Source organism: Thermobia domestica, chromosome 18, assembly GCF_964235325.1.
Source record: "Thermobia domestica chromosome 18, izTheDome1.hap1.1, whole genome shotgun sequence".
Taxonomy (NCBI): Eukaryota; Metazoa; Arthropoda; class Insecta; order Zygentoma; family Lepismatidae; genus Thermobia; species Thermobia domestica.
Window position 1 is genome coordinate 77,866,145 of NC_137471.1, and position 27,413 is coordinate 77,893,557.

Genomic DNA, 27,413 nt, shown 5'->3' on the forward strand with positions numbered 1-27,413 from the left:
CCCTGAACATCATTTTATATAACTTTCCTACCCTTATGCCTATACATTTTACTTCATTATCCTTCTCCAACTTACATTCTTTATTGTTTGATACTAGATCGTAACCTTTATCTGTCACTGCACACACTGAAAATAAATTCAATTTAAGAGCTGGTACATACAAAACATTTTCAATTACTGAATCTACCCATTGTATACCGTCAAAAGCTTTTACTTTCACTGTACCAACACCCAACGCATATATTTCTGATCCATCACCAATTTTGACTGACCTTTGTACTCCCATGCGCAAAAAAAATTGCGCGTATACTGTAACTCAAGATTTTTCGCATTTATTCCATTTTCCTTACGTTTATGGGTAAAATTCAGTTATTAGTATGTGGAGATAATAGAAAGCAATTCATCTAAGGAGATATTTCCAAAAAATATAATAAAATAATAAAAATATAAGCAAAAAACAAAATTATGCTCGGTTTTGTGTATACTGGCAACGATGATTTCCAGGGATTTTTTCAGTAGCAGATCACAATTGCGGAGGGAATTCAGTAGGGGAATCGAGAAATTGGATCAAGGAACTGGATACTGGACTAAAATGTTGCATTTATTGGTTAAAACCTAGTGTGTAGATTGCCTGCCAAATATAAATTAGCTTCTGTAACTAAGATGTCGTACGAAAATATAGAATTAAACAGAAAAACTCTTATCTTAAGGTTCGAAGCGATACGCACCATGGTTATGAAGATTATTTCTTTAAAAAAAGAGCCAACACAACGTAGCCTCTGTGATTAGGTGGATAGAGTGGCGGAGTCGTAGTTATTTTATTATTTTGACACCACATCGAATCCCATCCCATCCCTTTTTTTTACAAAACATTATAGGAAGTGTATAATTTTGATGTTAATAAGAACCGAAACAATATAATAAGGAAATAATTTATTGGTAATATCCTTTAATCAACGTATTTATTCAGTATTAGAATACGTGTACTATTGGAAACAGTTATTGTTTTCAGTTTATAGTCTTGTATGTTACTTCCCGTTCTTGAACAGCAGACAACTCACTTCGGGTTTGTGTGTCTGGAACAGGAAAAAAAACCATACGCGACCTTGACAGCCTATGCAGTATTATACATCGACCTGATGTTAAATTATCGTTTATGTGTGTGTGTGCTTGTGTTTTTTGCTTTTTAGAGTATTGACTTTCTCTATCTTTTTTTTTTCATATCCACAAGTGCAAGAATGCTTTCGTTGAACGTAACTAAATTATACAGATCTATGTATGCGGAACACGAATATTTCTAAAAGATAGCATGAATATGAACGATAATCATACCATATTTCTACATTATATAGTAGCGTGAAAAACTGATATTAAAATGATATAACAAACAGGCATAAGTTTTTTTTCTAGCATGGCAACACATTAAACGTAACTTATTAAATTTTGGGAATTACAAATTATCACCTTACGTGTCGTTGTATTCCTATTCTTTTTCACGTTCAAGCGACGAAAGAAGAAATTGTAGTAATAGTGATAAAAATCGAATTCGAGATTTCAATGAAATCAAGTTTCACGCCCCCACATATCGAAAAAGTGATTTTGATGTCTGTCCATCTGTTCGTTTGTTGGTTCGTCACGCTTTTACATGAATTCAAATAGAGGCCATACTGTTCGACGTATCTGGACCTAAGTCTAGACATGAACCGCCTTATGCAGAGTCGTTTTGACAAATGATTAGCGTCATGCTAAACGCCCGACTTCTGCAGGAAGCATATGTAAGTCGAACGCTTTAGTATGGTACTAATCACATGTCAAAAGGACTCTGCATATGGCCCGAAGTTTTTTATAACACTTTATCGTTTCGAATTCTATATTCTCCGACACATAAAAATAAGGGTAGTTTACTGAAGGATGAAAATTTAAAATAATTAAATTGTTTCAAAAATAGCTGTAAAGATTTTGCTTATTTTTTTTTACAAATATAGTTTGAATCATTGCTCTGAAAAAATACGTAAGGTGTAATTTACTGTATGGGATGCGTTTTTTCGAACAATTTTCTCAATCACATTTTATAAATAAATGTATCATTAATAACCTAACAATATGACACAATTCGTTCGTCCTGTAAACATTCAGAAGGGTAGTTTAACCTACTCTTCGACGATTTTCCCATTAGCGCCTGACCCAATTTTGTTCATATTTCATAAATAAATGTCACATAAATAACCTAACGATACGGCATAATTCCATCATCCTAAAAAGCTAGAAGTGGTATAATACTTTTCGGAGTAAGATTTACCCTACGATTTTGTGGAGAACGACTCAGGCAATTTTGTTCGCATTTCATAAATAGCATAACTCGTTTGTCCTGAAAAGATACACACGGGATATTTTATTCTTGGGGATGACTTTTTTTGACGATTTCTCAGAAAGTACTCAGACGCTTTTGCTCATAGTTCACATACAATTATTTCCTTAATAATTCTAATATATGGTATAAGTTATTTCTAACAGAAATATGACCAATGGGTACTTTACTTTTGGACATAAGTTGCTTCGAACAAAGGTTTCCAAAACCACATTATTTTATTCGCATTTCCCAAATAAATGTTTCAGTAATAGCTGCAGCCTAACACGAGTCAGTTTAAGAAATTTGAGCGAGAAAATTCAGTGCGTTTCATCCGTACCCATTCTTAAATATATTTTTAAATGTTACACCTAATCACAATTTTCCTAACAAAATCGAAACTTCTATTTAAATGTGCCTTGTTGTTGCCAAATGGTTCAAATCCATTGGTTCTGGATTTGATTCCCGGTGAGAGCTAGTGTATTTTTATCCAACGTTAAGGTATAGGTAATAAGTAGGTGCAAAGAGAAAAGTGTTGAAACAAGCCTAACCAACCTAATAAATAATACAAAGAAATAATACAATATTACGAAATTATAGAAGAAACGTTGTTAATATTAGATATTTGCGTGTGAGATTGTCCAACGGATGACTGTCAACTCCAAAGGTAAGAAAGTGAAACATCCAATACCAGGTTAATCAGTGGTCTCTAGGTAAACCTATCCTACTAGGAAGTGATTGAGATACCAAAAAATGTTGTAATCGCTGGGAGACATGTTAGGAGAATACATTGGGTGAGAGACTTTAATTCATGAATAGTCTGCACCTTCGTTGGTGTATTGAAGTGCGTAGGTGGTGTGTGTTTAGCACATCGGGTTCCTTTGTTGTTAGTCCCAGCTTTCTAGACCGGATGCAGTTATTCCCGGTAGAAAATACAAATATATATATATATATATATATATATATATATATATATATATATATATATATATATATATATATATACATTTCTATTACTATTAAAGTAAATAATTACACTCATTCCCTCAATGTGATACTTGTTTGTTTAATTGTATACAGAGAGCTGATCCGTGGAAAAATCGTTCATAATAATAAATAAAATAAACTCGACAAATATTCTTGTAAATAATAGGTAAAAGTTTGCGTCACACTGTTCATTTTGCTGGGCACGCCAGTGTGCCACGTTATCCGGTTGTGGCACACTGGAATACAGGGTATGGCTTTCTAATTTTTCCCAACTATTTTAACTGCTTGAATTGAAATGAATTTATAATAATAAGAGAGTGAATTTAGTCTTCTTACCCTTCGATTTAGAAATAAGGTCCGCTAGAATTGTATATATAAAAAATAATAATACTCAGAATTTTATAGAGTGGTTTGTTTTATTCGAAATGACATACTTCCTGCAACTGTTTGGGTTGGAATTATTTGAAATCAAATCTTTAAGTTTTACGACCCACGGTTATACCGGCTAGGCTAAAGGACACGGTGATGATGAGAAATGAATGCAATGGTGGAATGAAAAAAGTGGGAGAAAACGGAAGAACCCCGAGAAAACCCATGCACATGGTGTTTCTCCACCACAAAATTCACTTGGTGCGAGCTGGGGTCGAACCAAGGATCCCATGCACCAAAGGTGAACGCTTTATCACTGAGCCACCGCGGCCCCTCTGAAATTATTTATAGGAGAAAGTGACTACTTTTATGAAAACTTGATATCGAACACATTTGTTTAAAAATACCAGCTTTTTGTGAAATATTGCTTAATATTCAGGAAAACCTAAGTCAATAATAAAATAATAATAATAATAGTTATTATTATTATTATTATTATTATTATTATTATTATTATTATTATTATTATTATTATTATTATTATTATTATTATTATTATTATCTTAAATTAAAAACTCTCTGGACCTAGTGCATTGGCACAATTCCACGAATCAAAAATAATGTGTTTACTTATAAGTGTAGAAGGACTTAATCCCTGTTGCTTTCAATATAAAAAGAAAGTGTCCAACTGTCAAATGATATGCTACATAAAATGCCCTATGCAACATAATGTAGTATAGAGTCATCATTCCTGGTTGTCTAAAGAACACTTTCGTTTTAGCAAGAAAGGAAGAAAATAGAAAATACTGAGTTTTAACCTAGTAGAAAGTTTGCAGATTTAAGGGAAAATGCACAGAGTTGTTGGATATAAAATGTAGTTCAGATTAATGGAGTAAGACACCGTAAACATTATATTGTTTGAAATATACTGGGAGTGACCAAGCCATTACATATGGAAATATCGAAAGAGATACGTTAATGTTGTTAGTTGCAAACTTTTTTAGAAATGAAAAAATTAAGGAAATCTCTAAAACTCTGATATCACAGATCCAAATTGACTGACTGTTAAGTAAAACTACTAAATCTGAGTAAAGCAAAGAAAAGAAAAAGTATTAATGACCTGTGTTAGTTTCAGATATATCATTCTCATATCAAAACTACGATAGAAGTAAATTATGAATAAAGTTGAATTCACAGTTCTGGAATACCAACAAATGATTTTGCTATATGTAACTTTTCAGAAAACTTTTTTATAAGGCTTTAGATTAATTATTATTTTTTTGTTTGTTTATTAGCTTCCCCATGCCGTAAACGTCGCCAACTCCTAGTGGCTCACTTGCCGGTAAATGGCGATCGTCGATATAGCGACGCGTCGAAGGATTGCCGCTAGCGTGCCACTAGTGGCAGGGATTCGTCGAGTCGAAGCAGATATCTAGAATCGGGGGTATTGAAGTTACCACAACGTAAGAACGAGGACGTCATTTTGGTCCGCGCTCGTTTGATTTGTCACGGAGAATCGTAAAGGGACCAACATGAACTATCGCCAGTCATGTGCATGCGGTTATTATTATATATTATTTTTCCCTGACGAATTGTTATTATAAGGACAATATTTGAGCTCCGGGGGTCAAGAGTAACTCCCGCCTTTACATCATGAAGTGAAAAATCTTGAGGTGGGTGCGTATAATTGTATGAATTTAGTTGGCAACTGTCGCCGATCACTAGCAAGTGAATATGGGAGAACTATGAAAAAAGTAAATAGACGCTTGCCATTTTGTTATAAAATTACATGAGGAGTGCATTTGAATTGATTCCGAACAGTTGTCTTCAAATATACACGGTTAAAGAAGCACTCTGATTAGAAATATTAAAAAGACTTCAACGATTTATCACTCTACAAGCTGTGTCTTCATAATCGCCTCCGTGACGAATTCGGAAGAACACACAATTAGTAACCCTAAGGTTGATGGTTCACGCCCAGCTCAGGGCACTTTCGTTTTATTTTTTTAAAAATGTTTTTAGACTCATCTTGATGCAAAGAAATTACGCATATAGGCGATTTAACGTATTTTAGGGGAATAATTTTGTGGTTCGTTGGCGTTCCGTCGCTTCTCTGCCGGTGGTGGTATAATTTTCAAAACGGAAGTGGGACCAATTTTTGGCTGCGGGACCGCCAATTTTTGGGGACATGTCACTAGTTGCCTATCGGTGGTCCACCGACGCTTACGGCATGGGATTGTCCCTTCACGAGTGAGGCAGATTGTAATCGACCAAGAGTGTTTTGGAAAAATGGGAAACATCTTCCGACTTCGACTTCTGAATAATCCGTTTAGGATCAAGTCGAATCAAGGCTGCGCCACGGGAAGGTAGAACAAGTGAGGCAATCGTTCCAAGCACTACTCTCGACAGCTTCCGTCTCATTCACGACTTAGACTCTTCAGGAAAAGTAACAAGTTTATTACTTGTAATTTATTCTTTGAGTCAAAGTATTTTGCAATAAACCATCGTTTTGTAAGATATTTTTATGATTGTATACTATTAATTTCGAAAATTGTACTCATAATATTATTTCCCATCATGGATTTGAAAAAATCAAAGTTGGAACAAAGAAAGATCTCCGATCCACCTGTCCCTTCATGTTTGATATGGAAGTCTCATCTTCATTATTGACCCTTAATTTATTTTAGTCCTAGGCAACGCGAATCGACGGGATGGCTCTAAGTGAAAACATTCATTTAGATGGTTAAGTAATCAGGAAATTCCTGCTGTTATTTCACGAAACACAACAGATCTTGAGGAAAAAAAAACAATTTTGCTAACCAGGGGGAGGGAGTAAATCATCTGCTTACGTTTGCTTAACTAGGAAGAAGGCAAGGGCGCCGATCCTGGGGGGCCGGGCCCGCTCAAAGCTCATGTAGGCCTCCTTTGTATTTATGAATATACAATATTTGGCATTATTTGAGTGTAATTTGTCTTAAAATCCTCATATATATATCTTCTGCATTTGAATGCCCCCCCCCCCCAAATTTAAAGAGAAATTGGCGTCCTTGGAAGATCAAGTGAAATGAATAAAAATGTGATAACGTAATACTTGAACAACTCTATCTAATGGAGGAAAGTAAATTAGTATTTAACACTTCTTTCAGTTTTAAGCATTTCAAGGATTCTCGTAATTTAGTAGCGTCCCGGATTTGCATTTTTGAAGTACGGGAACTTTATCTATACCTTAACGTGGGAATCGGTTTCGGACCATGCACTTAAGCCGCTTTGCCATAAGAGACACAAGAAGTTTTTCTTTCGATTTCCTCAGGAATATTGCGAATGGTATAACTTTTAAAACTATGCTTAAAAAAGAATATACATCGACATAATAAGATGATAATCTGATACCTAGGAAATATATTGAATTGTTTTTAATTTGTTCTCACGCTTCCAAATCAGTACTTATGCTTTTTTTATTCCAGCCTTTTAATATAAGCATTTCAGACTATTGTCTGTTCTAGGACGATACAATTCTAGTTCATGTATATGCTAGCTTTGGAAATACAGTAGAGTTTCGCTTATCCGACATAAACAGGCAGGCAGAACGCTGGATAATATGGATGTGTTAAGAAAAGACCTATTAAAAGTAAAACTTATGATATAATTTTACATATTACGCATCTAATAATAATGTTTTATAACAAATAACTGCACTGCACTGAATCAGGGACGTATCCAGCGTGAGGGCCTGAGAGCTGTCTCTCTCCGAAACTCAAGCACTTTTTAATAAACTTGCCTTTACCCTTTTGAGGTTCTTTTATATCAGTTTACTAGTAGTCAGTGTCCAAACTTTGGGCAACGTGCTGTTGTCTTGTTATAATTCTAAAAACATACCATAATCCCATTATACCACAGGTGGAATTAAAGAACAGTTTTAAATAGGATTAACATTTCGTTTCCGTTCTGTTTTTAACTTTAATATATTAGAACGATACACTCCATGTCTTCTTGCTATTTTTGTTATGTGATATACGTAGCAGACAGTTTTCTTTAGTTACATTTCTCTCAAAAATATGTTTCATTTTGTTTGTGCTATAATGCAGTTTCCAAAATAAACCGGTTTATAAATGAAAAGTAGGAAAAAGTTTAAGAGAAGTACAGAACTGTTGCATTATTATTATTATTATTATTATTATTATTATTATTATTATTATTATTATTATTATTATTATTATTATTATTGATATTTAAAAACATTAGAATTACGTGCTTACGAGGATTCGTGTTGGGCCCCCTCCGAATAGAAAACCTGGATACGTGTCTGCACTGAATGATAGACGTATGAGTCAAGGTGTAGACGGGCGCGCTAGGCGATAGACTCCACAGCATGAAAAATAGATTAAGACCACAACTTGCAGATCTTCTTGCCGATTGGTGCTATTTGCAATGATATATCGGATCATATGGTATGTGGAACAAATGATGGTCGGATAAGCGAGACCATGGTGTATTGATGTTTCACGCACCTAAATCTGTAAAATGTTTGTATAAACAATTATCTTTCACTCCCTAGCTAAATTTGTGGGTATGATCACACACCTTGCCTCATAAAGTATAGTCTTATAAAGAAAAATATATTTTTTTTTAGCTAAAACCTAAAGAAAAGCCAACTTCATTTTTTTTTTTAATAATGGCAAACTAGTCCACTTCATCACGATAAATCACGTTTGGTGCTAAAATGTCTTTTTCTGTCCGTATATATCCTTCACACTTCGTTGGAGACAAAATTGTTTTTTCCCCAAGAAAACAGGATGAGAGAAACTATACAACAGCATGAACAGAAAACAATAGCTATTAACAATAGTTCTCTAATCCTGGATAAATACGTCATTACGGCAAAATATCAGTAAGTTGTCCTTATTATATTGCTTCGGTTCTTATTAACATGAAAATTATAATGTATTGTAAAAAAAAAAGAAAAGAAATAAAAGAAAAAGAAATGGGATGGGATTCGATGGTGTCAAAATTGTAAAATAACTACGACTCCGCCACTCTACCCACCGAACCACGGAGGCTATATGGTGTTAGCTCCTTTTTTTTTAAAGAAATAATCTTCATAACCATGGTCCGTATCGCTTCGAACCTTAAGATAAGAGTTTTTCTGTTTACTTCTATATTTTCGTACGACATCTTAGTTACAGAAGCTAATTTATATTTGGCAGGCAATCTACACACTAGGTTTTGACCAATAAATGCAACATTTTAGTCCAGTATCCAGTTCCTTGATCCAATTTCTCGATTCCCCTACTGAATTCCCTCCGCAATTGTGATCTGCTACTGAAAAAATCCCTAGAAATCATCGTTGCCAGTATACACAAAACCGAGCATAATTTTGTTTTTTGCTTATATTTTTATTATTTTATTATATTTTTTGGAAATATCTCCTTAGATGAATTGCTTTCTATTATCTCCACATACTAATAACTGAATTTTACCCATAAACGTAAGGAAAATGGAATAAATGCGAAAAATCTTGAGTTACAGTATACGCGCTTTTTTTTTTTTTTGCGCATGGGAGTACATTTAAACTTTTGTAAGTGGCAAACATTTCTTTCTTACAACACATGTGCTCTGTTGCACCACTATCTACAAACCAATCTGCACTGTTTACTTCTCCACTGACATAAGCGGACACGAATGCATTTGATGACGTTTTGTTTTTGCGACCTCCCTTCTCTTTTCCCAACCTTACAAAGCAATTTTTAAATATGTGACCAGGTTTTTTGCAAAAATTACACACGGGTTTATCCTTTTCACTTTGCTGCAGTGGACAATGACGCTTAAAATGGGCACCACCACACAAAAAACACTTTATATTTGACCTTGCACTTCTTGAAGTACTACCGGTTGCTGAATCACTATTTCTGACTTTCTCTCTGGTACCGGTGATTTTTTTTTTTTTTTCGTATCCAGCCTTGGCTCCAAAAGCACGAGTTCCAGTTTCCTCACTGCAATCTATAGATCTTGAATTCTTCAACCTTTCTTCTTCCACCATTAATCTTGAAATGAGTTCATTCACAGACTGTTCCTCTGCTGGTACCGACTCCCACGCAGTGGCTAGAAATTTATACTCCTCCGGCAGAGACATTAGTATCTTCGTAATCTGCATATTATCTGAAACGTTTTCACCCATAGATTTCAGCCTAGAACAAATGTCCTGGATCTTTGAAATAAAATCAGCTACACTTTCACCGTCAAATTTAAGATTGAAAAATTGCTGCTGCAGCAGATGAAGAGACACTTCAGATTTTTTTTCGTACACTGACAGAAGCTTTTCCCACATATCCCTTGCACTATTACACGTTAGTAAATGTGACAACACTTGCTCTTCTACAGACGTCACTAACAACTCCTGTGCTTTGCTATCCCTTATCTTGAATTCTTTAAGTTCTTTTTCAAATACTGCCGCGCTTTTACCATCTTCTTGCTTAGGTTCTATTCCTGTAACTGCATCATACAACCCTCTAGATTTCAGCACTACTGTAGTCTGAAACTTCCATACACTCCAGTTAGACTGCCCTTTTAACATTAATTTTTGACTTTCCATTGTCCCAGCGACACAATACTTTTTCACAACAACAGTACTTTATTATCGGCGACAACCAACTTCAACAAATTTCAAGTGAGAACAGTCACAATCGCTAGTTGCACGTTTCACTTACTACAATGCTCTCGTGTCTGGGCCCATAACCTGTTAAAAATTGGGAGTATGATGCACAGAAACTTGATTATTTGATGGTTTTATTTAATCTAAATATTAATAATACAAACAAGAACGTTTTTAATTATTTTACCATTTTAGCACACATCTCTTTGCACGAGGCAGTCTGTCTCTCTTCTTCTTCTTCTAGCGAATACACACAAAAAAAACTCCACTGTTGCCAGACACAAAACTAAACATTATATTTGCAATATCTAACAGTAATGGAGCTACGATTCAGTGTGAGTGGAGAAACCATTCGGAGGCACCTGCATTAACTTGGGAAGCACTACAAGTTGGGTTGATGAGTCTCACATGATTTGACTCCGAGCCAGAGAGCAACGCGAGCAGACACCTGTGTTTCGTTGTTGTCTCCTCTGAAGGAGCCATTTCTGGACAGGATGTTGAGATGTGATGAGAAGTGAGTCCCTTACGAAGCTCTAAAGCGCCGTCATGATTGATTAGCATCCCATGAACCGGTTCCAAAACAACCAAAACCAGCACTGCACCAGAAGAAGGTCTTCCTGTGTGTTGCTCGCGGCAACTGCATCGGGAACTGCTACCAGCTGGTCAGAGAATCAATACAACTGTGTACTGTCAGCAGTTGAGCCGTGTTCAAGAAAACTCTAAATTCTGGAGGGGTCCTCCTGTTACAGGACAACGCTAAGCCCCACGTGACTAGAATGACTTGGAACACTATTTTACGCCTTGGATGGGAAACACTAATGCATCATCATACTCCCCGGACATTGCACCGTCTGATTATCACCTGTTCCATTCCTTGGACAATCATCTTTGATGACGATAGTTCAATTCCCTAGTAGATGTCTAAAATGCACTTGGTACCTTCTTCGCTTCACGCCCACCAAGTTCTACCGCAATGGAATACATGGCCTTCCAGAACATTGGGAGAAGGTCGTTGATGTTGATGGGGACTATGTTTGATCTTCCAGGTACGTCTTAGGTGACCTATCGATGTTCGAAAGTGGTAAGTGAAAAAGCGACAGAATGTTCTTGGTTACCTATATATATATATATTATTAAATAACATTATTAAGCACGCCAATTTGGTGAGTGTAAATTAAGTTAAACTGTAAAGATTTATAAAAATAAAGAACCTAAACAAAGAATACCGTCTGACAAGACTTGAAACGCTTGTGAGATTTCCTTGAATCGTTTATTTGCTTCGTCTGGATTATCTGGATTTTTGTCTGGATGCCATTTTAATGCCAGTTTTCTGTACCTGCAATGAAATAAATAATATTTCAGAAAAGCAAACTTATTGATGAACATTTTCGTATTAATTTGATTTGATTTTTTAACTTCCTTTCAGTAGTGAGGTTTTATGAGACAGGTCGTCAATGAAGCGGGATTAAGTTCTCCGTAATCCATGTATGTGTGTGTGTGTGTTTGAATAACCAGACATATGCTATGTTGTTAAATGGTGGTGTTATTTTTTAATCTCTGCTCTAAATGAAATGAGCAACCGTCCCACGGTTATGCCGGTTAGACTAAAGGAAACGGGGATTATGAGAAATGAATGAAATGGTGGAATGAAGAAAGTGGGAGGAAACGGGAGAACAATCTCTGCTGTATTATGTTGCCATAGTCTTTTTTTTCACACAAATACTGGTAGACATTGTATGTGTTTTAGGGATCGTAAACACATCCTTTCTGCATGTGGTCATAGCCTTTCTATACTGAATGTAATTTCTACTATGTTCAATAGAAGTTGGAATATGTGTTCATAGTTCTCTCTAGGGGTTGCGAAATACGCCTAGCCTTTGTAGTCTGTGTAATTTCTGCATGTGCTCATAGTCTTTCTAGAGTTGGTGTTAGAATATATGTTCATTGTAACCCACTCTAGGGGTTGCTGCTTGTAGCCTTTCTTGTGTAATTTCTATAATAGGCCATAGTCTTGAAAAAAAGGGGTCGTAAAAGGCTACTCGTTGCGTAATCGGAACTGGTGCTGGAACTGGAACATGAACCGGAGTCGGAGTCGGAACCGGAACAGGAACCGGAATTGGAACAGGATTCGGAACTGGAGCAGGAACCGGAATAATTTGCGCATGCTCAGTAAGTCAAAAAATTCCTCCAAGTGCCACCACCCTACTAACGAGAAAACTTCATTTACTCAATAGTATATTTAACGTATTAGAAGTTTGAGATTAATACTCTGCAGAAAGCTGAAGCTGAATACGTTGTTTCAATCACCAGGTGATTCACACGGCGCGGGGTGAAGGTATGTATTATCTGTCAGAAGAGTAAATGTACACCTATTTTTCGAGTCTGGCATTCCTGCGCTCCATCCGTGGAGAGTATGAGAATTAAATCAATCAAATGTTTACTGAGGGGCAAAAAGAAATGTTTAATCTGAATAAGACATTGCAGAGGGGCACAAGCTGTGAATACGAATAGTGCATAGTGTAAATAAAGGACGACACCGAAAGAGAAAGCAGAAACAGCTGTTAAACTTAGAAAAAACAGTAAAAATTGTTGAAGTGGGAACATAAAACACAAATATAACAAATACGCCGACAACTAATCGTTCACCATGCCATGATCTTGGTGTAGTGGTTAAGGTGCTGGCCTAGAAATGCAAAGGTCACCAGTTCGAATCTTCGGTGAGGACATTTTTAAAAAATTTTGTTAATAATACATGCAGCTCATGAGAGATGATAAAAGAGGTCGTATTTTGTTTTTCGTAGCAATTATTATTGGTAATGTTTAGTACTGATAATACTTTTTGTCTTTGCGTATTGCTTTCATTTTTTTCTTCATTTCAAAAGAGAAGAATATCCGAACAAATGCCACCAAAATTCCTCATATTTTGAATGTAAACGCCATTTACAATTAGTAAAGAATAAAAATTGAACGTTCCGATGTAGCTGCAAAAAGTAAAAAGAAAAACATGGAAGTGGACCATACTCATGGTTATTAAAAATACAATTTCTACATGCCTTACACCTCCAGACCACGTTTCTACGTTAGCAAGTAAGAGGTTTCTGTTTAGGTTAGGCTGGTCAATACGTTTTGCAAAGGATCCCGGTTTAGCTCTGACGCACCACAGGTGCGAGAAGGGAGCAAAACACTTTTTCTCTCTCCCTCTGTGTGTCTATTTATCTATCTATCTGTATATATATATATATATATAACGCTATTTATGAATGCCATAACCACCCTAATTTTCACCGGATTGAGACGAAACTTGGCACAAACATTAATTGTTGAAATATCTTGATGAGTTCGTTAACCAGAATAATCAGATGAAAATGTTCAAAATTGCGGCCCATCAAACTCTTAAAAACTTCCAAGGGAACCAATTTCGCCCATAAATAGGTATTCAGAAAGTTTGAATAACTTTTCCTCTTTTACTGAAATATTTGTGTGCAGGGACTTATTGAAATATTGGACCGATTAATCTCATAAAGAAGGTTCACGCCCTTTCGCTACGGTCTACCTTTTTTCTTTTTTTTTGCAGGAGGGGTTATTTTCGTATCGGAACAAGATGATTGTTAGTGATGATGTGAAATTACACATTGAAAGTGAAGTAACTTGTGAAACGTGTTATTTGAAAGAATAATATATACATGTGCTTTCCCCTAACACAGAGAACTGTGAATCATGTATTTCGAGTTCGGGAGCGTGATTGGCGAGGAGTGTTATTTGATTTGCTTTTTAGTAACACATTGCATTGCAAATAAAGGTAGACAACATTAGCGGTAAGTAAAATAATAATAATAATAATAATAATAATAATAATAATAATAATAATAATAATAATAATAATAATAATAATATTTGGTCTAGGAATTAATTCGTGCGGTTTTTAATAAAAATTGAAGCTTTATTTCAAAAACAAAGTAAATGAATACGTTAACAAAAATATTGTCCATCGCTAGCCACTACTTTCTCCCATCTTTCAGGCAATTTACGGATTCCGTGTCGAAAGAATTCCTCATCTTTTGACGCAATCTAATCAAAGATCCATTTTTCGATATTTTCTGAAGAAGTGAACCGCTGTCCAATCAAATCGTTATTCATGCAATCGATCAAATAGTAGTCAGACGGAGCAGTGTCTGGTGAATATCGCGGGTGGAGTAACACTTTCCATCCGACATTTTCCAAATAGGTTTTGACCGGTTTTGCGACATGTGGTCGAGCGTTATCATCTTGATAAATAAGTTTATTATGCCTGTTATTCCATTCTGGTCGTTTTCAGGCCAGAGCTTGCTTCAAACGCATTAATTGTTGTCGATAGCGGTGTCCATTAATAGTTTCACCAAGTTTCAGAAGTTCGTAGTACACCACACGTTTCAAATCCGACCATATATACAGCATAACCTTTGCACAATGAATATCTCGTTTCGGTTGTGAAGGATTTGGTTCACCTTGCTTCACCCAGGCCTTTTTTCGTTTAGGATTCTCATAATGAATCCACTTCTCATCACCAGTTACAATTCGATGCAAAAATCCCTTCCTTTTCTGTCTTTGAAGCAGCAATTCGCAAACGGTTTTTCTTCTTTCAACGTCTTTCTTTTCAATTCATGTGAAACCCAATAAGACATCTTTCGAATCATTCCTATGGCTTTGAGACGTTTGGAAACTGTTGTTTGCTCAACTCCAAACGCTTCTGCAAGTTCGTCCTGCGTTTGACACGAATCCTGATCAAGCAATGCTCTCAATTCTTCATCTTCAAATTCCAAATTGCTTTTGGTCTTCCAAGCTGAAATCACCACCTTTAAACCATGCAAACCACTTCTGACACGTTCGCTCAGCTAGAGCATGGTCACCAAACACTTCCACTAAAATATGATGACTTGCGGTAGCACTTTTCTTCATGTTAAAGCAATGAAGAATAACTCCCCGCAAAAACACTTTATCAGGCACAAAATGCGCCATTTTCAGTTGAATAAAAAATGTTGTTGTTTCCGCTTCAACCAACTGACATATACTAAACAAGATGCTCAATGACAGTAGTTTTCAACGCATGTTTGGATCAACGAAACTATGGGACAATAAGCTAGTTACGCCATCTTTTGTAAAACCGCACGAATTAATTCCTAGACCAAATAATAATAATAATAGGTGTTGTTTGTGGCAAGGCAATATCTTCCTCAATTCTTCTTCAAACGTAATGATTGTAACGCCATATCTCCCTCACAAACAAAATAGCAATTTATATCAAGAGAACGGGAAACTGTTGAGTGATGGGAGCAACGTTGGACAGTATGCACACATAGTACTCAGAAAAATAAGCGATTTCAATCCAAAATGAACGAAGAGTCATTGTCATGGGGAGTCATGGGGCCACGGCAGAGCCCACTTTAGGCAAAATGTCGATAACTTATAATATATCGAGAGAACAGGAGGTGATAGTAAGATGGGACCAACGTTGGACACCATGGACCCATAAGGCGCATCGAAAAAATTAGGGGGGGCGCCAGCCAGCCTTACTTGTTTCCACATAATAATATAAAATTATATTGTCGAAATACACACACGATTTAGCTAGTAATATTTCATATTATTATTATTACTATCGACAGCGTCTTTTCATTACGTGTGCATGTTTGACATGAAGCCAAAGAGAAGATCCATCATTCGTAGAAAGAATAAGAATAGTCAGTTACTTTAACTGTGAACGATGGCGAAAAATACGAAAAGTGTGATTACCTGTAGCGAAAAGAAACAATACTTTATCTCAAATGGATAAGAAATCAAGCCGAGATAGATTCGAACTCGCATGGACGGCGCGACAGCCAGTTCATTGACCACTTTCTTTTAACTGACTCACCGAACGTGTTTTAGTAACTTACTTATTGCTAATTTAGTAGCAATAAGTACCTTACTTATTGCTAATTTTACTTGCTTCACTCGTTTAACTTGCTTTTTCTAATAACTTACGACAATGAAACGAACACAGAAACATCGAGGAAAGTTAAAAATCATAGATGCTTTCCCGCCGGGAATCAAACCCGGGACACCTACACCAAAGGCGCGCATGCTAGCCACTAGACCAGCGGGGAGGGCACTGCTCACTCTCTGTGTCGTGAGGGATTACGACCACTGTATTGCCAGCTATCACTTCTGTGGGTTGTATACTATGATCACATGTTTCTTCTTTGCTGGAAGAGTTAAACCTACATTCTATGTAATACATGAGGTATTTAGACCTACATGCTCTTCATATAATGTAATAAAAGGGTCATGCTGGCAATAAGAAAAAGAACATTCCTCGGACAAAACGGAAACTATTGGCATCAGAAATATTTATCTACGAGGCATGCGCAGTTGTATATTTCAGAATAGTTACTGTTTAGTTCAGTAAACGAAGAAAGGGGTATAAAAAAGCAAATATGTCGCCTCAACGAGATCGACCAGAGTTGACAGAGGCGGAAGCAGATGTGTAGTAATACAACAACTTGGTTAAATTGATAATAATTTGTTCTTTATTCTGTAGTAGATCGTATCACAACTTTACGGGAGAGCAGAGAAAGACTTACTAACACTGTCATATAGTAAGCTTTAGTAACACGATCATATAGACACAAATGGATGTAACTGTGAGTACTACAAATTGGATTTAACGAAAGCCGTTTAGATATTCAGTGGTTTGCAGGGTTGTATAAGACACAATACAATTCTTCATACCTCAGCTTCCAGTAGCTAGATACATGCAATTTCTGGATAGATACTGAAACTGCTGTCGGATTTTAATACATGACGTATTGCAGGATACAAAATCTTTGCATTACTTGTTTGTTTGTAGACCGCTACTAGCTTAGTGTTCTGAAAGGTTGTGTATAAACTAGAGATAGCCAATTCCGGAATTATTACTTTTCGGACTCCCGAAGGTAAAACCGGACAAATTCCCGAATTCGGAAAATTCCGATTTTGGAATAATTCCGGAATTCGAAAAAATCCGGAATTTAGAAATTTCTGATTTCGTTAACATTCCGGAATTCGGAACAATCCGGATTCTTTCGAAATCCGGAGTTTTTCTCAATTCCGGAATTTTTTAAATTCCGGATTCTTCCCGAGTTCCGGAATTCTTCTGAATTAGGGAGTTTAACTGAATTCCATACTTTTCCGAAATCCGGAAAGTGAAAGTTCCGCTTCCGAAAAATGAATTTATTTTGGTTAATATAAATCGTGGCAGAAATAAGTCTTTGACCAGGTAATGGCGACTGCTTTGAAAGAAATGGGGTGTATGAGAATTCAATCTGTCATATTTGTAGTTTCGTGTGGAGAAAAAACAAACTTGTGAACTTACGGTTTAAGAAAAACTCAAGTTATTGATGTAAGCTTTTCCGACTTCATAAAAGAAATACGAAAGACATTTTGAATCGAAGAAATATAACATACAAGTTTGCAGGGGGAGACAAAGAAACTTAACGTAACCAGACTAAAGACGAATCGTTTACCGCGTAGCGATCAAGGTCAAGCTGTTTTCGTGGGCGAGTTTCGAGTTGAGTCGAGTTTGATAATAGCTCGCTCGCTCGTTTAGCTCGTTTTAACTCGTTTTGAAATAATGGCCTGATTAGACTGGAAAGCGAAAGCCATGAGAAATGTAAGCAGTAATGTGGAATACTTTTAATGTTGCTCACGACAGGGGTGCGTCTCGTCTCGTAATTTTAGTGCATCTCGTGGGCAATTTTAGTGTATCTCGTCTCGTCTAGATAAGGAGAAGACAAGAGTTGTTTTTCTTTTATTATTACGAGAGAGCCTCAAATGTCGTAATCACCAATATAAGTATATATTGTAGTTCTCAAAATCAAGGCTGAGACCTGCACTATCGAATTCTTGAGACCAAGCAGAAGACCAACTCGGGTAGTGATATCAACCGGCTCGGCTCGTATCAACTGAGCGAACAGCTCGAGTCGGCACGGTTGGGATGAGCCGATGACTCGAGCCGGCTCAGTTGGAACAAGCCATCGACTCAGCTCAATTGAGCCGATGGCTCGAGCTTTCTCGGTTGGGATGGGTCCCCTACTCGGTTCATGTGAACCGGTTCAAGCCAGCTAAGTTGAAACTAGTCCATCGGCACGTTTCGATTCAGCTCAACTAAGCCGATGGCTCAAATCGGCTCGGTTGGGTGAGCTGTCGACTCGGCTCACTTCTCGGTTCGGTTCGATAGTGAATGAGCTGTAAGCCTAGCCGCTCGAGCCGTTGAGAAGCCTAAACCCGGTCCCAGCTGTTTTGAACATGTGTGGCTGAAGCCTATAACTTTTAACAATTTTTGGCTCGAGCCCGAATACTTGCCCCTTCGGAACTCAAACCGAGAACGTGACCGATGTCCTTCCCTCCTGAAGACTTCTCGACGACCGAGATCGACAATCAATTAGCTTTTACTATTCAGATACAAACCGTATATCTTTTAAAGATTATACACGGTGTTGATATAATAATAATAATAATAATAATAATAATAATAATAATAATAACAATAATAATAATAATAATAATAATAATAATAATAATAATAATAATAATAAAAGTTTTAAACTTGCCGTTCAGATTTGGCAAAACTTACTTAAAAGTAGAGATTTCGGGGAAAGGGTTCCGTACCTTCAAGACACACCTCTGCAACTACCAACATTTTAAACTAGAACGCTCCTCTGAAGTTTTATGTAGAAAGTATTCTACTGTATGTTTTAAGGAAAATAACTGTAATAAATATAACTAAATATCACGCCACAGTTAGGCATATAATAAACTAATTTTTAGGATATGCAGAGGTAAATATAAACGCTTTGATACAAAATACCTACAAAGAGCATAATTCAATGAGCTCTGAAATATAATGTAACGAAATAGCCTATGAGATTCAGTCTACAGAGCAATTGTTACTTAAAGAATGGACATACACTATTTCGAGAATCGAGACAAGACGGGAAATTTTTACCATATTTTTCGTCTCGTCTCGATTCTCATCTCCAAAGAGAGACGAAAATTTTGAGTTAGCCTTGACCCGTCTCGAATGTTAATTCTCATGTTATTTTATTTGTTTCAGAAACGAGATGAGAAACTCCTCTTCTCGTGAGCAACATTAAACCAAACCGAAAAATATTCTTTCCAAATGTCACGTTTCTGCTTGTAATGGTATGACCTGAACGATTTCTACGAGATAATAATAATTATTATTAGTTTATTATTATTACTATTATTATTCCTGAAGATTTGATAGTTCAAGTATTGAAACATCTGAGTATTCAAATATCTGAATATAATAAAACGTATGTTATCGCCGATCAATCGCCATCAAAAATCCTAAAGTAAAAAAAACTACAATGTGCATTCGCACAAGCACCTTGACCACTGAACCGCGATTGCTACGCGGTAAAAGATTCGTTTTTAATCTAGTTACGTTAGGTTTCTTTGTCTCCGCTTGCAAACTTGTATGTTATATTTCTTCGATTCAAAATGGCTTTCGTATTTCTTTTATGAAGTCGGAAAAGTTTACATTAATAACTTGAGTTGTTCTTAAACCGCTGGTTCACAAGTTCGTATTTTCTCCACACGAAACTACAAATATGACAGATTGAATTCTCATACACCCCATTTCTTTCAAAGCAGTCGCCATTACCTGGTCAAAGACCTATTTCCACCACGATTCATATTAACCAAAATAAATTCATTTTTCGGAAGCGGAACTTTCACTTTCTGGATTTCGGAAAATTATGGAATTCAGTTAAACTCCGGAATTCAGAAGAATTTCGGAACTCGGAAACAATCAGGAATTAAGAAAATTCCGGAATTCAAAAAAACTCCGGATTTCGAAGAAATCAGATTTTTCCGAATTCCGGAATGTAACGAAATCAGAAATTTCTAAATTCCGGATTTTTTCGAATTCCGGAATTATTCCAAAATCGGAATTTTCCGAATTCCGGAATTTGTCCGGTTTTACTTTCCAGAGTCCGAAAAGTAATAATTCCGGAATTGGCTATCCCTAGTTTATACACAACCTTTCAGAACACTAAGCTAGTAGCTGTCTACAAACAAACAAGTAATGCAAAGCATTTTGTATCCTGCAATACGTCATGTATTAAAGTCCGACAGCAGTTTCAGTATCTATCCAGAAATTGTATGTATCTAGCTATGGAAGCTGAGGTATGAAGAATTGTATTGTGTCTTGTACAACCCTGCAAACCACTGAATATCTAAACGGCTTTCGTTAAATCCAATTTGTAGTACTCACAGTTACATCCATTTGTGTCTATATGATCGTGTTACTAAAGCTTACTATATGACAGTGTTAGTAAGTCTTTCTCTGCTCTCCCGTAAAGTTGTGATACGATCTACTACAGAATAAAGAACAAATTATTATCAATTTAACCAAGTTGTTGTATTACTACACATCTGCTTCCGCCTCTGTCAACTCTGGTCGATCTCGTTGAGGCGACATATTTGCTTTTTTATACCCCTTTCTTCGTTTACTGAACTAAACAGTAACTATTCTGAAATATACAACTGCGCATGCCTCGTAGATAAATATTTCTGATGCCAATAGTTTCCGTTTTGTCCGAGGAATGTTCTTTTTCTTATTGCCAGCATGACCCTTTTATTACATTATATGAAGAGCATGTAGGTCTAAATACCTCATGTATTACATAGAATGTAGGTTTAACTCTTCCAGCAAAGAAGAAACATGTGATCATAGTATACAACCCACAGAAGTGATAGCTGGCAATACAGTGGTCGTAATCCCTCACGACACAGAGAGTGAGCAGTGCCCTCCCCGCTGGTCTAGTGGCTAGCATGCGCGCCTTTGGTGTAGGTGTCCCGGGTTTGATTCCCGGCGGGAAAGCATCTATGATTTTTAACTTTCCTCGATGTTTCTGTGTTCGTTTCATTGTCGTAAGTTATTAGAAAAAGCAAGTTAAACGAGTGAAGCAAGTAAAATTAGCAATAAGTAAGGTACTTATTGCTACTAAATTAGCAATAAGTAAGTTACTAAAACACGTTCGGTGAGTCAGTTAAAAGAAAGTGGTCAATGAACTGGCTGTCGCGCCGTCCATGCGAGTTCGAATCTATCTCGGCTTGATTTCTTATCCATTTGAGATAAAGTATTGTTTCTTTTCGCTACAGGTAATCACACTTTTCGTATTTTTCGCCATCGTTCACAGTTAAAGTAACTGACTATTCTTATTCTTTCTACGAATGATGGATCTTCTCTTTGGCTTCATGTCAAACATGCACACGTAATGAAAAGACGCTGTCGATAATAATAATAATAATATGAAATATTACTAGCTAAATCGTGTGTGTATTTCGACAATATAATTTTATATTATTATGTGGAAATAAGTAAGGCTGGCTGGCGCCCCCCCTAATTTTTTCGATGCGCCTTATGGGTCCATGGTATCCAGCGTTGGTCCCATCTCACTATCACCTCCTGTTCTCTCGATATAAGTTATCGACATTTTGCATAAAGAGGGCTCTGCCGTGGCTTCATGACTCCCCATGACAATGACTCTTCGTTCATTTTGCATTGAAATCGCATATTTTTCTGAGTACTATGAGTGCATACTCTCCAACGTTGCTCCCATCGCTATTATTATTATTATTATTATTATTATTATTATTATTATTATTATTATTGTTATTGTTATTATTTTACTTACCACTAATGTTGCCTACCTTTATTTGCAATGCAATGTGTTACTAAAAAGCAAATCAAATAACACTCCTCGCCAATCACGCTCCCGAACTCGAAATACATGATTCACAGTTCTCTGTGTTAGGGGAAAGCACATGTATATATTATTCTTTCAAATAACACGTTTCACAAGTTACTTCACTTTCAATGTGTAATTTCACATCATCACTAACAATCATCTTGTTCCGATACGAAAATAACCCCTCCTGCAAAAAAAAAAAAAAAAAAAAAAAAAGCCAGACCTTAGCGAAAGGGCGTGAACCTTCTTTATGAGATTAATCGGTCCAATATTTCAATAAGTCCCTGCACACAAATATTTCAGTAAAAGAGGAAAAGTTATTCAAACTTTCTGAATACCTATTTATGGGCGAAATTGGTTCCCTTGGAAGTTTTTAAGAGTTTGATGGGCCGCAATTTTGAACATTTTCTTCTGATTATTCTGGTTAACGAACTCATCAAGATATTTCAACAATTAATGTTTGTGCCAAGTTTCGTCTCAATCCGGTGAAAATTAGGGTGGTTATGGCATTCACAAATAGCGTTATATATATATATATATATACAGATAGATAAATAGACACACAGAGGGAGAGAGAAAAAGTGTTTTGCTCCCTTCTCGCACCTGTGGTGCGTCAGAGCTAAACCGGGCCCCTTTGCAAAACGTATTGACCAGCCTAACCTAAACAGATACCTCTTACTTGCTAACGTAGAAACGTGGTCTGGAGGTGTAAGGCATGTAGAAATTGTATTTTTAATAACCATGAGTATGGTCCACTTCCATGTTTTTCTTTTTACTTTTTGCAGCTACATCGGAACGTTCAATTTTTATTCTTTACTAATTGTAAATGGCGTTTACATTCAAAATATGAGGAATTTTGGTGGCATTTGTTCGGATATTCTTCTCGTTTGAAATGAAGAAAAAAATGAAAGCAATACGCAAAGACGAAAAGTATTATCAGTACTAAACATTACCAATAATAATTGCTACGAAAAACAAAATACGACCTCTTTTATCATCTCTCATGAGCTGCATGTATTATTAACAAAATTTTTTAAAAATGTCCTCACCGAAGATTCGAACTGGTGACCTTTGCATTTGTAAGCCAGCACCTTAACCACTACAAAAAGTTCATTGGGTTCTGAACGATTAGTTGACGGCGTATTTGTTATATTTGTGTTTTATGTTCCCACTTCGACAATTTTTACTGTTTTTTCTAAGTTTAACAGCTGTTTCTGGCTTTCTCTTTCGGTGTCGTCCTTTATTTACACTATGCACTATTCGTATTCACAGCTTGTGCCCCTCTGCAATGTCTTATTCAGATTAAACATTTCTTTTTGCCCCTCAGTAAACATTTGATTGATTTAATTCTCATACTCTCCACGTATGGAGCGCAGGAATGCCAGACTCGAAAAATAGGTGTACATTTACTTTTTTGACAGATAATACCTATCAACCAAAGCCTGACACACACATTCGAATTAATATCTTTCAGACATGCTACACAATAACACAACACACATTAAATTCAATTTATTATGAATACACATTTACTAATTCAATGACCTGTTTTTCATTTTATCACGGTTCTGTTTGGCCGTTAAACAAACAATGGTGGACATCCCCAAATTATCAACACCTCTCCCATGCACATCATAGGTGCATTTAAATGTACTGTTAGTTCCAGATATTAACAAGTGCAATCTAGGTTATCTACGAGTCTCTAAGAGTTACATTCTACTCAATTTTGATAACAGAAAACCCAGGTTCACAATATATATGTGAACCAGTGCAGTACATTGGACTTGAACGTTTGGTTCAATCACCAACAGTTAATGCTGATGTTGCGTCGCCTTCGCGCGCAGTCACGTGGCACCCTTCTTCAAAAGGAACGTACAGTCAGCAACAAAAGTTCCTTTCGTTTGGTAAAATTTATTTTCGGAATAACTGTGGTATGGCTGGAAAGTACAGAAAATTGCATTTTTTTAATTTACTAAAACGTACTTAAATTGTCCTTTCATTCTGAAGTTATTTTAGAAACTAATTTCATGAAATGGAAAGAACATTTGTTGCTGACCTTATAAGCGGAATTTTGTATGGAACAAAGTGTGAAGCCGCAGGAAAATGGCGGCTATCTAAAACTGTGTCTCTTTCAGGAACTATGTTCCGGGGCGGCACACTTCATATTCCGGGAGGCACTACTGGTACTATTCTATTTATTATTATATTATAGACATATTATTTTGGTCTCCTCCGGGGGAGCAGTGCCCCCTAAAAACATGTCTGGAAGAAACACTGATCGAGGAAGATCCACAGAGCACCTCCGCACAGATTACTGATTCTGATGAAAAGGAGTCCTTCTACTCGTTTCTGCTCGGTGACAACAGCTTTGATTACCCAGAGTGTGTGTTTGAAGTGTCGAGCAGCAAAAGCACTGACCCTGAGGTAAGAAACAAGATTTTATTTGTGGTATTTTGTTAAAATGTTGGTTAACACCTTATTAGTCAGACTTTGGTCTTGGAAAAAATGATCTGTAAGTGTGAATTGTGACGTACATCTTAATACGCAAATCAATTCACTACGCATTCGTCAGGACTCTTGCAAGTTGGTAGGGAAAAATCATGAACTATTTCTGATGACAACAGCTGCTAACATAATGAATATAGGTTAGCACTATTTGCTGAAATGATTAATCACGAAGAAAACGACATTACACATGTACATTTTTCTCTAATATTGACAAAATTCTAGATTAGCAGCGGGATTGAGGCGTAATATCGGTTTAGAAATTCGGTAGCTTCAAAACCAATATGGTCAGAAGAATGCCCTGATGAGGTATTTTGTACTTTCTAATCTCCTGTTGTAAGGAACCTAGTGTGTATTTTTAACACTGTCGCTGCCACGTGTACCACCATCACACCATATGGTGGTCACACCATACTCACTTCAGGGAGCCACGTGTACCACCCGTGGACACGCAGCCGGTGCTATGCGTGGAATCCGGGATGTAAATTTACATTCTGGGGCCACGTGTACGTATTCTTCTTGCGCTAATTCCAACATGGCGTCTTTTCAGATGTCCCTCATGATTCACATTACGCCTATTCAGTGGAGCTCTACAAGCATTGCTCATGTCCAACAACTAACCTCAATCGCTCTACTTGTTAAAAATTACCATGGCATTTCTAGACATTCTCTACATTATATCTTCGCACTTTGACCTCATTTATCTGCCACTAAACACCTCCTTTTTCTCTGTTCCTTTTGGTGTTCAATCCAGTGCTAGCAATCATTTTCAGCAATTGAATTCACCAAATCATAATGTTCCTTTGTTAGTTATACGGCACATCGAGGATTGAGGGATATAATATTATATAACAATAAATAATCCATATTCACAAGTGAGAGTAATTTTATAGTTATTTCAAATAACGGAGTTTGATGCCGTTATTTTGTATTTCTGATATAGGTTAAAAGTATTTATATAAATTGAGTTTACACAAAAGTCATAGACATTTGAGTAGGGCAACCATATATTCCGTTTTGACCGGGACAGTCACGTTTTCGGGGCGTCCCGGCTGTCCCGTCAGTAGTATTTGTCCCGTTTTATGCATGTAAAAGAAGTAAATAACAAACCCAGACCTTACAGGCATGGCGAGAGATGGTGGTAGCTTGGCACCTGGCGGCGAGGGTATTGGTTGAGTATTGGAAACACTGGAAAAGTCAGTAAAACGTGTTCGTTGTCTACTACCATGGGCGGCGATTAGGGGGGGCAAGAAGGGGCAGTTGGCCGCTCCCCACTTTTTTGAACTGACGCACTAATTTATATACATAGTTTTATTTGGAAATGTAAACAGGATGTCCACACAATTTGGAGAAAAAATCTCTGACTTTTTCCTGACTTTCCATGACGAAAGTTCCAGATTTCCCTGACCCCTGAATAACTTTAAAATATAGAAAAGAGAAAGAAACCCCAGCCTCCACACTCCCCATAGTTGGACTTGTTCTCTTCCGCTTCTGTTTCTTTCTTTTTTTCAATTTTCTTTCCAAAGGAATGTAAATTTACAAACATGTGCATTAGGCCGATATTGATTAGGCCTACATATTACATAAAATGTAAAGTTACAAACGAAAGTCTGCAGTATACAGAGTACTTAAGATATGAAAAAAACTACACATTATAATACCAATTACACAGCATTATAATATTTCCTATAGTAATAAACAGTTCATACATGATTTTACTGATTATTTAAAAAAAATACACACACACACACATTATGTAACACATACTCTTGCTGGTGCAATTGTTAAATGCAACCCATTTAGAAATTTGTTTCCATCCTTTCTCGCATAGTTTTCTTTTCATTGATCTGAATATCCTTCTTGTTGTCTCCGCAGTTTCATTTTCTTCTCTTCTTCCTCTATCTCCTTTAGCTGTTGCTGAATATTCCGTTTCTCTCTCCTCTTCTCGTCTCCAGCATTTATGTCTCTTTGCTTTTTCAAATACACCTGATATTGTCTTATTGAACTTCTCACTGAATTTATCATACCTCCTGATGATCCACCTATTCTCATCACAGAATCATATATGATCCGTTGAGCCACCAGAGATTCTTCTTGTAAGTTCTCAACAATGAGAACTTTATTTATTATCAAACCACTTTCAAAAAATGCGTTTCCGTGAAAGAAGATAAAACACAATTTCATAACTGACCATAAGTCAATGAAGTTCTTCCCATTTCCAACGAATAAGTAAAATACTCAAGTCCAATACAATCTCTGTCATTGGCTATGAATTCATTCGAGTGTCCCTTAAATTCTTCAGTCTGAGCTTTCTCTGTGAGCTGGAGATACTATTTCTTCGCGTTCTCAGCCACTTGTCCAGATATCCTCTTGGCACCATGCAATTCTTCTAGAACAGCGTCTACCCATTGAGCAAATATGCCAGAATGCAGTTAGATGTGTTTCTCGCAGAAAATTAGTTTCAACAACTATATCAGAGAACACTGACTCCCTCAATATCATCAATGAAAACACCACATTTTGCACCCAGTAACAGTAAAGAAATCAACCTTATTTCATAAATTCAGTAATTGAACAATGGGCCTAAATCGATTTTTCCCTGACTTTTCCTGACCAATCTGCCATTTCCCTGAATTCACCTTATACATTTTCACTTCCCTGACCTTTCCCTGACTTTCACTTATTTCCCAGAATGTGGACACCCTGGTAAAGGTTTTGTATGTATTAGGCCTACTGTTTCATAGAAAAAAATGGTGCCATATGATATTTGCCGTTGCGTGAG

At 36.5% G+C, this 27,413-nt stretch overlaps 1 protein-coding gene and 1 long non-coding RNA gene across 3 annotated transcripts in view; one reads left to right on the forward strand and one right to left on the reverse strand.

Annotated features, from left to right (window-relative positions):
• LOC145675645 (uncharacterized) overlaps positions 1–27,413 on the forward strand; it is a 203,221-nt gene that overhangs the window by 143,697 nt on the left and 32,111 nt on the right. The window lies entirely within an intron of this gene.
• LOC145674842 (uncharacterized) overlaps positions 1–27,413 on the reverse strand; it is a 94,291-nt gene that overhangs the window by 47,738 nt on the left and 19,140 nt on the right. The window contains exon 3 of the mRNA XM_081745070.1: positions 11,579–11,688. Coding sequence (XP_081601196.1) covers positions 11,579–11,688 — 110 coding nt within the window. The remainder of the gene's footprint in view (positions 1–11,578; positions 11,689–27,413) is intronic.